Raw genomic sequence first — 12500 nt, 5'->3', positions numbered from 1 at the left:
AAAACATTAACATTGACATGGTGTACCTTTCTGTGCTTATTCATCCACAATCTATAGCTCAACATGAAAATATTCGCAATTAATCATAAAAAATAATCGCCGAAATGTATTTCAATAAAAAATGCTTAAACAATAATGTTAGTGATAGAAGGGAACTCATTTTGTGCAAAAGTGGAACGTTTTTCAAATTCCATGCGGCAGAATTGTTACAATAGCCGATAATCCATTTTCCCAATGACAAATCCCTATACGGGTGGAACAACCAGTGACGTCAGACTACACCTCCGTATGACGTCCGAATTCCCACAAGGGGATCAATAAATTACATAAAAAACCTTGGACATTTTTTTTCGTGCTAAGAGTAAAAGCCTACCAGTTTGTATTCAATGTCTCTTTAAACCAAGAGAAGGACAGTATAATTTAAGGGTTATGTATTCTTAAAACATGTAAAAAATTAAGAACTAATGTAAAAGCCAGATGTGTTTAAATGTTGGGAGTTAAACTATGGAATAGCCTTAGTGACGGGTTGAAGTTGTGTACTTCTCAGGGGAGATTTAAAAAAGCCTTAATATTTTTTATAATTCAGGAGTACAGTTTTGAGTAAAACATCAAACATTAGTTTTTTTCAAAAAACTATATATATATATTTTTTAATCCTCTTTTTCTCCGCCTGATTTTCTGTGCTTTTTCCTAGTCGTTATGCCAATTCCCCCCTCCCATACCTGGTCGTTGTGTGCATTTGCCCCCTACTGGTCGGTCAAGGGAGCCCTGAGGTCTACCACATGCGGAGACAGCCAGCGGCTCTCTTTTCACCTGACGGCGCGGACTCTCATTGGTGAAGTGTAACGCGTGGGAGGTCACGCTGCCTTCACCACTTCCTGTCTTTTGCTGTGCAGGCGCCCTGACCTGACCTGTAGGAGTCGCTGTCCACAACGCCAGATTACCACCCATCGACTTCCCTCCCGCTAACTCAGCCAAACGAGTTAGTATGACGGCTGGCCCAAGACCGGAGTCTCTAGCATTGGTGACGAGCGCAATCTCCGCTGCGCCACCCAGCCGCCTCCAAAAAATTATATCTTGCAGCATATTTTTATTTACATTTTTTTTATATTCAAATATATTTAGTTTTTAAGAATTGTAAAGGATAGGCAAAAATAAGCATGTGCTTCAGCCTATTCCTTTTTTCTTTTATTTAAACTTAAATTTTAACATTCATAGACAATACACAGTACATAAATTAAAACAAATAGACAAAAAATGAGTAAAGAAAAAGTGTGACATGGGTCCTTCGGTCCATTCTACATTTGCATTATTTATTTACATTTTTATTCATTTCCTTGTATCCTTTTCAAACCTCTGTGATGTCGTTACTTCCCCTCCTGTATTCTTCCCATTTTCCCCATTCCCATTCAAACTTTTCTTCTTGCAGCCTCAGCAGATGTGTGATTCTCTCCATTTCCTGTATCCCCTCTACCAACTCTATCCATTGATCCTTTGTCGGCACTTCTACCTTGTACCACAGTTTAGTTAAAGCTTTCTTGGCTGCCACTATCAATATCTTAATAAAATATTTGTCTTCCCCTTGGATTCTTTCCTGTGACAGATTCCCCAAATACAACACTTGGCCTCCCTGGGGTATTTCGTATCCTATTATTTCATTTATTATCCCTCCTATCTCTTCCCAGTAGTGCCTTATCTTCTGACATCCCCAGAATATGTGTGTATGGTTCGCCCCTTCCTGTCCACACTCCCTCCAACATGTTTTCTTTGCTGGTGTGTAATTGCCCTGTATTTCTGGTGTTATAAAGTATCTAATTATATTTTTCCACCCAAACTCCCTCCATATCCTTGATCCTGTGGTTGTTTGTTGTGTCTTACATGTGTCATACCATTCCTCCTCTGTTATCTCTATTTCCAACTCTCTTTCCCACTTTTCTTTCACATACAATGTTGTATTTCCCTTACTGTCCATTATTGCCTGATATAGTGCTGATATCACCCTCCCCTTCCGTCCTTCGTATGACTTTACCATTATCTTAATTACCCCATTCTGTTCTTTGTCTCTATCTTGCTTTATTTCCTTGTTATAGTAGTCCCTAATCTGTAAATATCTAAAGTGGTCCCTATTCTCTAGTCCGTATCTTTCTTTCAATTTCTGTAGAGTCTGCATCTCCCCTCCTTCTGTCATCGTGCACATTGCTGTTATACCCCCCCATTCCCACCTCTTGAACCCATGGTCTTTTATCCCTGGTCTGAATTTGTTGTCGTGTGCTATCCATCTCTCTATTCCTTTTTTCAGTCGTTGATTTTGGATTTTGTGTGTGAGCTTACTTTGAATATGTACATTTGTGATTATTATTATAATTCTTTTTTTGTAAGTCCACACAAGTGTGTTTTTAATTTGTCTGTAAACAAAGACAGAAAATAAACTATTCATTCATTCATTCATTCATTCATAAAGGAAAACAGGTATGGGCAGGGAGAGAGTAGAACGACATAAATATAGTCAATAAAATTAGGTCTGAATATAGAAATATGCAGAAAAACAAAGGGTGTAAACAGAGGTGCAGATGAGGGTCTGTCTGTACGCCCCGTGGCAGGCGTGACCCTTCAGGCCGCGGCAGCCTGCTCACGAGGACACGCAAGGAATGTCTTACTTGCAATTTGCGAGCGAGGGAGAGCGATTTAATTTCAGCCCGGACACTGGAGACACATGCGAGGTGTAAAAGAGATGTGGATTTAAACCCGTCTGGATACGCGCTGCATTAGTCATGAGGCTGTAGCGGGACAGAGTCTGAACTGCGTGTCCGAGGTGCCGCCGCCGTGTCCTCTCCTCCTGAGCAGGGTGTGATTGATAAAGAGTCGGGTGCGTCTACAAAGAGGCCCCCGGACGTGGAATGGAGCTACAACTCTGCCTTAACTAAGTGATTGGTGTGTTTTGTGCGTGTGTAGGGTAGTCCTCTCTAGGCGGCAGGGAGCATCAGCCAAGGGGTCAGGGGGCGAGTTGGGATGGAGTCTTTGTTTTACGACGCAGGTCTAATCGGGGTGGAAACGCGGAGGCTGCTGATTTATTGCTCGGACATTCTTTTTTAAATGTGGCCCGTATCGAGTCGCTGCTCATGAACTGACCCGCACGCATGCATTTACGAAGATGGACGTAAACATGGAGGACACTGAAAGCGCCGTTCGTTGATTGATGCAAAGGTGAACAGGAACAGGAGTGGACACACACAGGTGGTTATTATAAGATCGAGACGCGGTCAGATTTCGGAATATAACAAAGAATGGTTTATTCTAATTCACACAAGTGAGGTTACAGATCTGTGCTTCGAATGCATGGGTATGCAGAAGGAAGTGATGAGCAGTGACTGACAGCAGGTTTTATACACGTCAACTCCTCCCATAAAGTAGTTTCACTTTTGATACGTACTGACTACTGATTGAAAGGCGATTACCGTTGTCATATGTTGCGTCTGTAAAGTCTCAATCTCACCCAGTCGAATGTCCTTGAGATCCAGTTCGTTCTGGTATAGATTAAGATACATTTAAAACTGTTCTCAGGCCTCAGAGAAGCTTGAGGAACAATGGAGCACTATACGGCCCGTTCTCCCATCACAACAGATATCAGCTACTTGTGATGGGAGCGCAGGTGTTCTGCACTCCCAGAATTAGGCATCTAGAACAATCACAGATAAGGTGATTCTGGGTGAGATTCCTTCAGGGACGCTTGAAGGAACAATGGGTCACTATAAGGCCTGCCACTGGGCAAGGTCGACTCGTCCAGACTGAGGAATTCAGGTCAATACCTTCAACCCTGAAGTCACAGTTCATGGTGTCATTTATAAGTTGATGTGCAGTGGAGGCTAATTCATGAGCAGATGGTACTGGTGGCGAGGAGGAGGTGAAAGAGAGACGTTTCTTCTCTCAATATGCTTTCAGACACAGAGCGGTTACGATACGTCCCTCCAGTTTCGCCTGGACAGAAGTATCACCCCAAATACTTGTCCCACGTAAAAAAAAAATAAATAAAAATAGCCTCTCCATCTGTATGTGTTCATCTCAAGCCGAATTGCTCCTCTAACGGTTATTACAGACCGCTTATGGAAAGATAGAATGGAGGGAGAGAGGAAGAGAGGGACACCAGGGAGGGAGGGATGGAGGGAGGGAGCTAGGAAGTGAAGGAGAAGAGTCATCTCGACATTTCGACACCAAGGTTTTCAAGCCGATAATTGTCCCGGGAACCCGGCCTGCGTTTGAGACGACTTTTTTGTCTGCGGACAAAACACATAATGCCCAGCTCTGAGTTCACAGTGACCTCTGTCGTGACCTCTGCCGTGACTCTGAACTCAGAGCTGTGCGTGATTATGTGTTTGTCACAACATCCAAACAAAGAGAATCGTATCTGAGCACTACATCAGCACTAAGACTCCAGTCACCCAAACAACTGCCTCTTTGAACTGCTGCGGTCAGGCAAGCGATACCGGAGCCTCATGGCCGGCACAGAGAGACTCAGAAGGAGCTTCTATCCCCAGGCCATCAGGATTAGGGTTGGGCATCGTTTGGATTTGAACGATTCCGGTTCCGATTCCGATTCTCCATATCGATTCCTGTTCTAAACTATTCTCGCTTCCGATTCTTTGAGGTGCAGGTCAAAACAGGTCACCGCTTATTTCGCAGGAGATTTTTTTTTTCTTTTTTTGAAAAATCTAAATTTTTTTTCACACAGTTGACTTGATACAGTTTAATTTGGTTGCTATACTGTAACTATGGTATTAATTAACAAAGTAAACATTATTATTATTATTTTTTTTTTTTTTTTTTAAGAATCTAAATTATTAATCGAAATGCAAATACCGGAAGTTAGGAACCGGTTCCTATTAGAACCGGTTTTCGGTGCCCAACCCTAATCAGGATGCTCAATGACAATGACACTATGTAACAACCCATCATCTACACTCACTGCACACACATCCACATGTACACACTCACTTTAAACAAACACTCACCTTACCACTCACTTTATTCACTTTAGACACTTTAACACACTTTATATGTTTTATTTAATTTATATCTATTATTAAAGAGATTTGCACCACATTCATACCTCCTTTGCACCCTACCCCAAGTTTTGTACCTCTGCATTCTACCTCACTGGTACTCATTTAACTCTGTATTGTATATTGTATATATGTATATTGACTTTACTTTTCAAAAAAAATTTACTTACTTTCTCGTTACTGTATGTAGCACACTCTCAGGGGCTCATGAGAAACAAGCATTTCATTATAAAGTATCCTGTATTTTGTTCTGACAAATAAAAACAAACTTGAACTCGAACTCGAAGGCCTTCAGTGTGAACGCAGCCGGAGGCGCGCTGTGAGACTCACCGGGGTTCTTGGTCTGGAAGTCGGTCTTGCGCTGCAGGTTGGACGGCAGGTCGTTGAGGCGGAGCGACAGCTGCCTCTTGAAGGGCGAGTTCTTCCCGCTGAGCGCGGGGAAGCCCCGGAAGGAGCCCTGCCTCACCAGCTGCTCGATGGGCGCGTGGCGCCGGGGGATGGCGTGGGGCCCGCCGGGTTCCGGACGCTCCGCGGGAGAGTCCACGCCCTCGGGGGGAGACCCCGTCCCGGGGGGGAGGAGGGCGGGAACGACGCAGGGTGGATCTGGACAGAGAGGTGGGAGGGTCAGATTCAGATTTCAGATTTCAGATTCAGATTCCTTTATTGCCACTTATTTCAGTACTTTACAGCAAGAACAGTGACATTCTATTTGTTGTGGTCCTCAACCATAGCAGCTTCTATCTTAATAAAGATAAAAACACAATACATTTTGCATAGAATAAAATAAGATGCCTAAAATAAAGATGACTATATACATTTCTAAAAGTGTGTATCAGGATGTAGATATTATACTATATAAATAAATAACAAAGATGGCTATGTACAATAAAAAAAATGGTGATGGTGCAATTTATCATCACGGTGTGAACGGGAGTGTATTATCATGACGTTTTCATTGGAATGTATCTCAGCCCGTCACAATGCATGGTCTGAACTAACCGTGGTAGAATATATATACAACACAATGTTTCATCTCTCTACGTTTCTTTTTTTCCTTCAACAGACAGATAAGGCCTTAGAAACGTATGTCTGGGGCTGAGTTTGCCCACGAGGAGCGTGTGAGGTCTGACCCCCCCTCACTTACTCCCCAGAAGCACTGAGCGAGGCTGTCAAGGCTTGTTCTCACTACTCATGACTCCCAGTGGACGACTCACAGGAGCAGAGCTGAGCAGCGGTGAGCAGAGTAACGAGCTTGAGCGAATGAGAATGAGCAGCGGTGAGCAGAGTAATGAGCTTGAGCGAATGAGAATGAGCAGCGGTGAGCAGAGTAATGAGCTTGAGAATGGACGCTCACGGCAACAAAACACTGCTTTCAAAGGGGATTTATGCCATTGTTGTTTTCACCGCATACAACCGCATTCGAGCGAAGGCAGCTGCAACAGGGTGAGGTCTGCTAGCTTGTATACAACAAGATGGCTCTGTCCTATGAGAACGTTGATGACACCTGTGTCTCTGATGTTTACAAGGCTCCTGTATGCAGATTCAGGTCTCATTTGACCTTCGGAGTCACAAGCTTCTAAATCCACCTGATAACTCCTCCAGTCAAGGACGTGCACAGGACTTTAGAAGGGCAGGTGCTCAAAAGCTGAAAAGGGCACTATACTGTACCTGTGTATGTTAGAACCGAGTGTGCGAAGCGCGCAAGCCTGATTTTTGGGGGCCCTTTTTGGGGGCGGGGGGCCCCCTTTTTATGCTTTTTGGGGGGTTTTGGTGATCAAATATTGAATATTGAACTATAATAATCAGTGCAGGAGCTTGAAAAAACTTATCCTTGAAAGACACTTTTATCACTGACTTAAAAGGCCCATACATCTCCATAAATGTTCAGGGGGGAGGGAATAAGTGCTTACCCTACAGACCCCAAGAAGTGCTGTATATTCTGTATTGTTTAATATAAATGCATTTTTTATTCCAATCCCGATTTGTATTGTATCATTTTAGGGAACTTTATACTTTTACTCCACTACATTTCAAGGAAGATATTGTACTTTTTACTCTACTACATTTATCTGAACCCATCAGTTACTAGTTACTTTGAAGAAAATTATTTTGCATAGAAAACATAATATATACGAAATAAAAAATTTATGAAGATTATATACTTTCACATTTGAAGCCTGTCAACTTCAAGAGGACGTGATCAGAGCAGCATAACTGGACCACATACCACTTTAACATAACCTTTAATCAGAGTAACATAACTGGACTACATTAATAAGTAGAATTTGAATGGAGGACTTTTACTTTGACCAGAGTACTCATTTATCTGAGTATTTCTACTTTTACTCAAGTAAAGGAACTGTGTACTTCCTCCACCCCTGCTGATCACTGCTGTGTCTCCAGTGAGCAGGCGGTGCAGCAGGTCAGCTCGCTCTAGTGAACTACAGACGCTCAGGTTGGGTTCCCTCCTCAGCCGCCGCCCTACCTTTCTTCTTGTCCTGCAGCGCCATGATGTTGTCCCGCTCCCCGCTGCTCCCCGGCTGCCCCGAGGAGGACGAGGAGGACGAGGCCACCCGGAAGGAGCCCTCGCGCACGAAGGAGGTGCGGCTGGCGTCGAAGGAGGCCGTGACGCCGCACTCCTTCTCCCGCCGCTGCTTCCTCTCCAGGCAGGCGGCGAAGGCACAGCCCACGGCGTGGCTCAGTCTCTCCCCCTGGTGGAGCGGAGGGGGACAGCAGGTTAGGGTGGACAGCAGGTCACATGTTAGGGAGGACAGCAGGTCACATGTTAGGGAGGACAGCATGTCACATGTTAGGGAGGACAGCAGGTCACATGTTAGGGAGGACAGCAGGTCACATGTTAGGGAGGACAGCAGGTCACATGTTAGGGAGGACAGCAGGTCACATGTTAGGGAGGACAGCAGGTCACATGTTAGGGAGGACAGCAGGTCACATGTTAGGGTGGACAGCAGGTCACATGTTAGGGAGGACAGCAGGTCACATGTTAGGGAGGACAGCAGGTCACATGTTAGGGAGGACAGCAGGTCACATGTTAGGGAGGACAGCAGGTCACATGTTAGGGAGGACAGCAGGTCACATGTTAGGGAGGACAGCAGGTCACATGTTAGGGAGGACAGCAGGTCACATGTTAGGGAGGACAGCAGGTCACATGTTAGGGTGGATGCTACAGTGTCTCTCATGCCCACCACACACAGTCTAGAGACGCACCGGTCCCACCTTTTCAGTCCCAATTGCGACACTGATACCTGGGCTTTGGGTATCGGCTGATACAGAGTACACCATCCATTACTTAACCTCTTAACGTGCACTGGCCCGGCCCCGGGCCCTCTTGAGGACGATTTGCCCACCGGCGGCACACACCACTTTGGCGACCTCTAGCGGCTCGGGTGTGCATATTTTTTAATACAATATATATATAGAATTAAAGCCCTATTTGTTGCCTGTCGATTGCCGTTTCAGGCGACAAAATCTAGTATTCTGGTTTGCGAAAAAAGTATGCAGTCCTCAAGTTCAAGTAAAAAAAAAATTGCCACTTTTGGGGGTGCCTGTTAACACTTTGAATGCCCATAACTAATATTCTCGGGTTTACCCCCCGCGGGTTGAATGCCCATAACGAGAATATTCGTTTTTTCTCGTTTATTTTTATTTTTTATTAGCGATCTGAATTCATATTTCATCAACCGAGTCTACCGTTGGTAAATCAGCCACCCCAGGCGCTCAGATGTGAAAAAAGCGCCCCCTATCGTCTCCAAGATCCCAATTATTTGACGTCGATCTGCTAGATCCATTTCCGGTTTGTATGACGCAATAAACGCCGAAATCATATTGATTATTGCGTTTAGAAAGTGATCCAAATGCACTCTAGTGTGTATATTGATCCACGCCACAATATATCTCTGGTGGAGGAATTTCCTCGATGCACCGATCGCCACTTCCGGTTTGGCGTGAGTGTAACTCGCCCGACCATCCACCAGGCGGCGGTATTGAAGCGTTGAAATATCAGAACAGGGTAAGGCTGCGATCCAGAGGGAGGCTGGATGAATTATGAATGCCATGGCGAAAAAATGAAATATTGATCCCAAACACGTGATACGCCGTTGTTGGCGTTCAACGCATGGCGGGCAATAACGATTTACGCCGTTCTTGGAGCACAATGTGTTAAGAGGTTTGAACAGGATAGACGTGGACCGTCATTTTGGGGTAATTTTCTTTTATAGTTAACATGCAGATTCCATTTCTGACATGTTAGAAAGCGTGTTTCTGGGTATCCAATTTTAGTATTGGGGGAAATTCTCCGATATTCTATTTTAGCCTGGTATCGGACCGGCATGGGCCTCCCTTCCCAGGTGTATTCAGTGCAGCCAGACCATAATAACCATCATAACCAACAACCGGTGGAAAACATATTAGCCTGAGTGACCCAAAACTCACTCTGCTCAAATTCACAAGATCAAGGGGTAAAAGATACCAAATCAAGATTGTCCACTCTTTGGTTTGCGAGGCACAGATTAGCTTGAGAAGTCTTTACAGCATTGCATCCAACCCTGAAGGAGGGAGACTCGGAGTCTGAGTGAAGAACAAAGCATTTCGGAGCAACGGGACACGTAATAAAACAGCGCACAGCTGAGTTTCTTTTAGTCTTGCAAGCTTTACTGCGACTGTATTCTGCAAAGCAAGGATTAGCGGCGTACATGATTTGTGGCGTACATGAGCGCTGCTTCTCACGACAGAGGTCACTGTGAACTCAGAGCTGTGCATTATGTGTTTGTCCGCAGACAATAGTCATCTCAAACGCAGGCCGGGTTCCGGGACAATTATCGGCTTGAAGACCTTGTTGTCAAAATGTCAAGATGAGTTCAAGCCTCGTGGCACGGACTGGAAATAATTCCAACCTTACCCCCCTCCCTCTCTCTCTCTCTTCTCTCCTCTCTCTCCTCCCTCCATTCTCTCTTTCCACAAGTGGTCTGTAATAACCGTCCAAGGAGAAATTCGTCCAAGAGCCAGGTGGATAGATAGATAGACGGACAGACAGACAGACAGACAGACAGACAGACAGACAGACAGACAGACAGACAGACAGACAGACAGACAGACAGACAGACAGACACTGTAGATATCCCCCCCAGGCTCCTCTGTAATCTCTCTTTTAATCCCAGCGGACTGTTCTGATCCGTCTAGATTACTGATCCTGTGGAATGCAGGGCCTGACGGTCACATGGATCACAGCTGTGGTCCAGGAGCGTAGTGGAGGGGAGACACACAAACACCAGGCCTGGGCCACAGGGTCCTGAGAAACCAGGCCTCTACCTGACTGTCACCTGGACCCCCAGACCAGGGTACTAACAGGAGAGACCAGACCAGGGTCCTAACAGGAGAGGCCTCTACCTGACTGTCACCTGGACCCCCAGACCATGGTCCTAACAGGAGAGACCAGACCAGGGTCCTAACAGGAGAGACCAGACCAGGGTCCTAACAGGAGAGACCAGACCAGGGTCCTAACAGGAGAGACCAGACCAGGGTCCTAACAGGAGAGACCAGACCAGGGTCCTAACAGGAGAGACCAGACCAGGGTCCTAATAGGAGAAACCAGACCAGGGTCCTAACAGGAGAGACCAGACCAGGGTCCTAACAGGAGAAACCAGACCAGGGTCCTAACAGGAGAGACCAGACCTCTACCTGACTGTCACCTGGACCTCAGGAGAAAGTGTGTCTGTGTCTTTGTGTTCAGTAAACTGTCCCCTGTGAGGAACTACCGGCCTGTGGCTTCTGGCTTTGTTGTTTCATAACGGTGTCCTGTTACCTCACGGGCCACTAACGACGTGGCATGAATCATTCATACCGTGCCCAGTGCCCACCGATCAGCCTAATTACTATTGATTTATGGCGCATGGTAAACCAACCTGAACTACAACGACAGCACTGTCCTCGTCCAGATGTGTTTTCAGAATGATAGTTTTTCACTTCATGGTGTCATTATATTGTGTCACCTATAGACCTGTTTCTTGTTTATAAACCAACCGTGGTCGAGCCAATCAGCAATACCAACTGAGTCACGTGACTAAGCCTCCTCGGACCTGCACAAGCTGCTGCGCCAAATGAAGTACAACGGGGCTCTATGGAGAAACCATGACACTCCCCTGACTAAACTAAAAAGTAGTTTCAAACGAAAACGGCTGGATGTCATTTTGCCAAAATCAGCATGGGCTGTGAGTGTGAGTCTTTCACCTTTTACACGTCTAGCTTTGGCATGGATTGATTGTTTAGATCGCTAGCATGGCTAACAAATGCAAATATATTGTAGTTTGTATATATTTGTTTTGACCAGGATTACGTTCCTTTTTGCCGCCTTGATGCGAGCGCACACTGAGTCTGACGTGGACGAGAAACACATCTATAGCAGCTACATTCATCATTTAGATTCCCTGAGGACCCCCTGCAGAGAGATGAGTGAATGCATGAATGGATGAATGGATAGATGAATGGATGGATGAATGGATGGATGGATGAATGGCAAGACTCACCGAGTCCTTGAGAGCCATGAAGCAGTGGCAGATCCACCGGCGAGTGGTTCCATCCCGACAGATGTAGGAGAAGGCCTTGTCGTAGTTCCTGTCAGGAGCGCAGAACGACACCTTCTCTATGGTCTGGTCCACAATGAGGTCCTGATGGAGGAGAGAGAGAGAGGGGGGGAGGGGAGAGGGGGGGGAGAGAGAGAGAGAGAGGGGGGGGAGAGAGAGAGGGGGGGAGAGAGAGGGGGGGAGGGGAGAGGGGGGGGAGAGAGAGAGAGAGAGGGGGGAGGGGAGAGGGGGGGGAGAGAGAGGGGGAGAGAGAGGGGGGGAGGGGGAGAGAGAGGGGGGGAGAGAGAGAGGGGGGGGAGAGAGAGAGAGAGAGAGCGGGGGGGAGAGAGGGGGGAGAGAGAGAGAGGGGGGGAGAGGGGGGGGAGAGAGAAAGAGAGGGGGGAAGAGAGAGAGGCGGGGGAGAGAGAGAGAGAGAGAGAGAGAGAGAGAGGGAAGAGAGATAGAGAGAGAGGGGGGAGGGGGGAGAGATAGAGAGAGAGAGAGGGGTGGAGGAGAGAGGGGGGGAGAGAGAGAGGGGGGGGGAGAGAGAGAGAGGAGGGGAAGAGAGGGAGAGAGAGAGAGGGAGAGAGAGATGGAGAGAGAGGAGAGTGAGAGGGGGGAGAGAGAGAGAGAGAGAGAGAGAGAGGAGAGAGAGAGGAGAGAGAGAGAGAGGGGGGGAGAGGGGGGGAGAGAGAGAGAGAGAGAGAGAGGAGAGAGAGAGAGGGGGGGGGAGAGAGAGAGATGGGGGAAGAGAGAGGAGAGAGGGGAGAGAGAGAGAGGAGAGGGGGAGAGAGAGAGAGGTCAAAACGTTCTGCTGTGATGTCATCAAATGGGAGCTCCGCCCCACAATGTTATTCAGAACACAGTC

The 12500-nt window shown here is 46.5% G+C and overlaps 1 protein-coding gene across 1 annotated transcript in view; it reads right to left on the bottom strand.

Annotated features, from left to right (window-relative positions):
* Positions 1 to 12500, bottom strand: part of LOC311224562 (numb-like protein) — a gene marked incomplete at both ends in the record, with an annotated part of 49582 nt that overhangs the window by 16896 nt on the left and 20186 nt on the right. The window contains 3 exon segments of the mRNA XM_084309597.1: positions 5388 to 5660; positions 7543 to 7768; positions 11597 to 11737. Of these exon segments, the coding sequence (XP_084165723.1) occupies positions 5388 to 5660; positions 7543 to 7768; positions 11597 to 11737 (640 nt within the window).

This window comes from Notolepis coatsorum (assembly GCF_963971535.1).
Source record: "Notolepis coatsorum genome assembly, chromosome: 1".
In the NCBI taxonomy this organism is placed as follows: domain Eukaryota; kingdom Metazoa; phylum Chordata; class Actinopteri; order Aulopiformes; family Paralepididae; genus Notolepis; species Notolepis coatsorum.
This window is presented reverse-complemented; position numbering and strand designations above follow the sequence as displayed.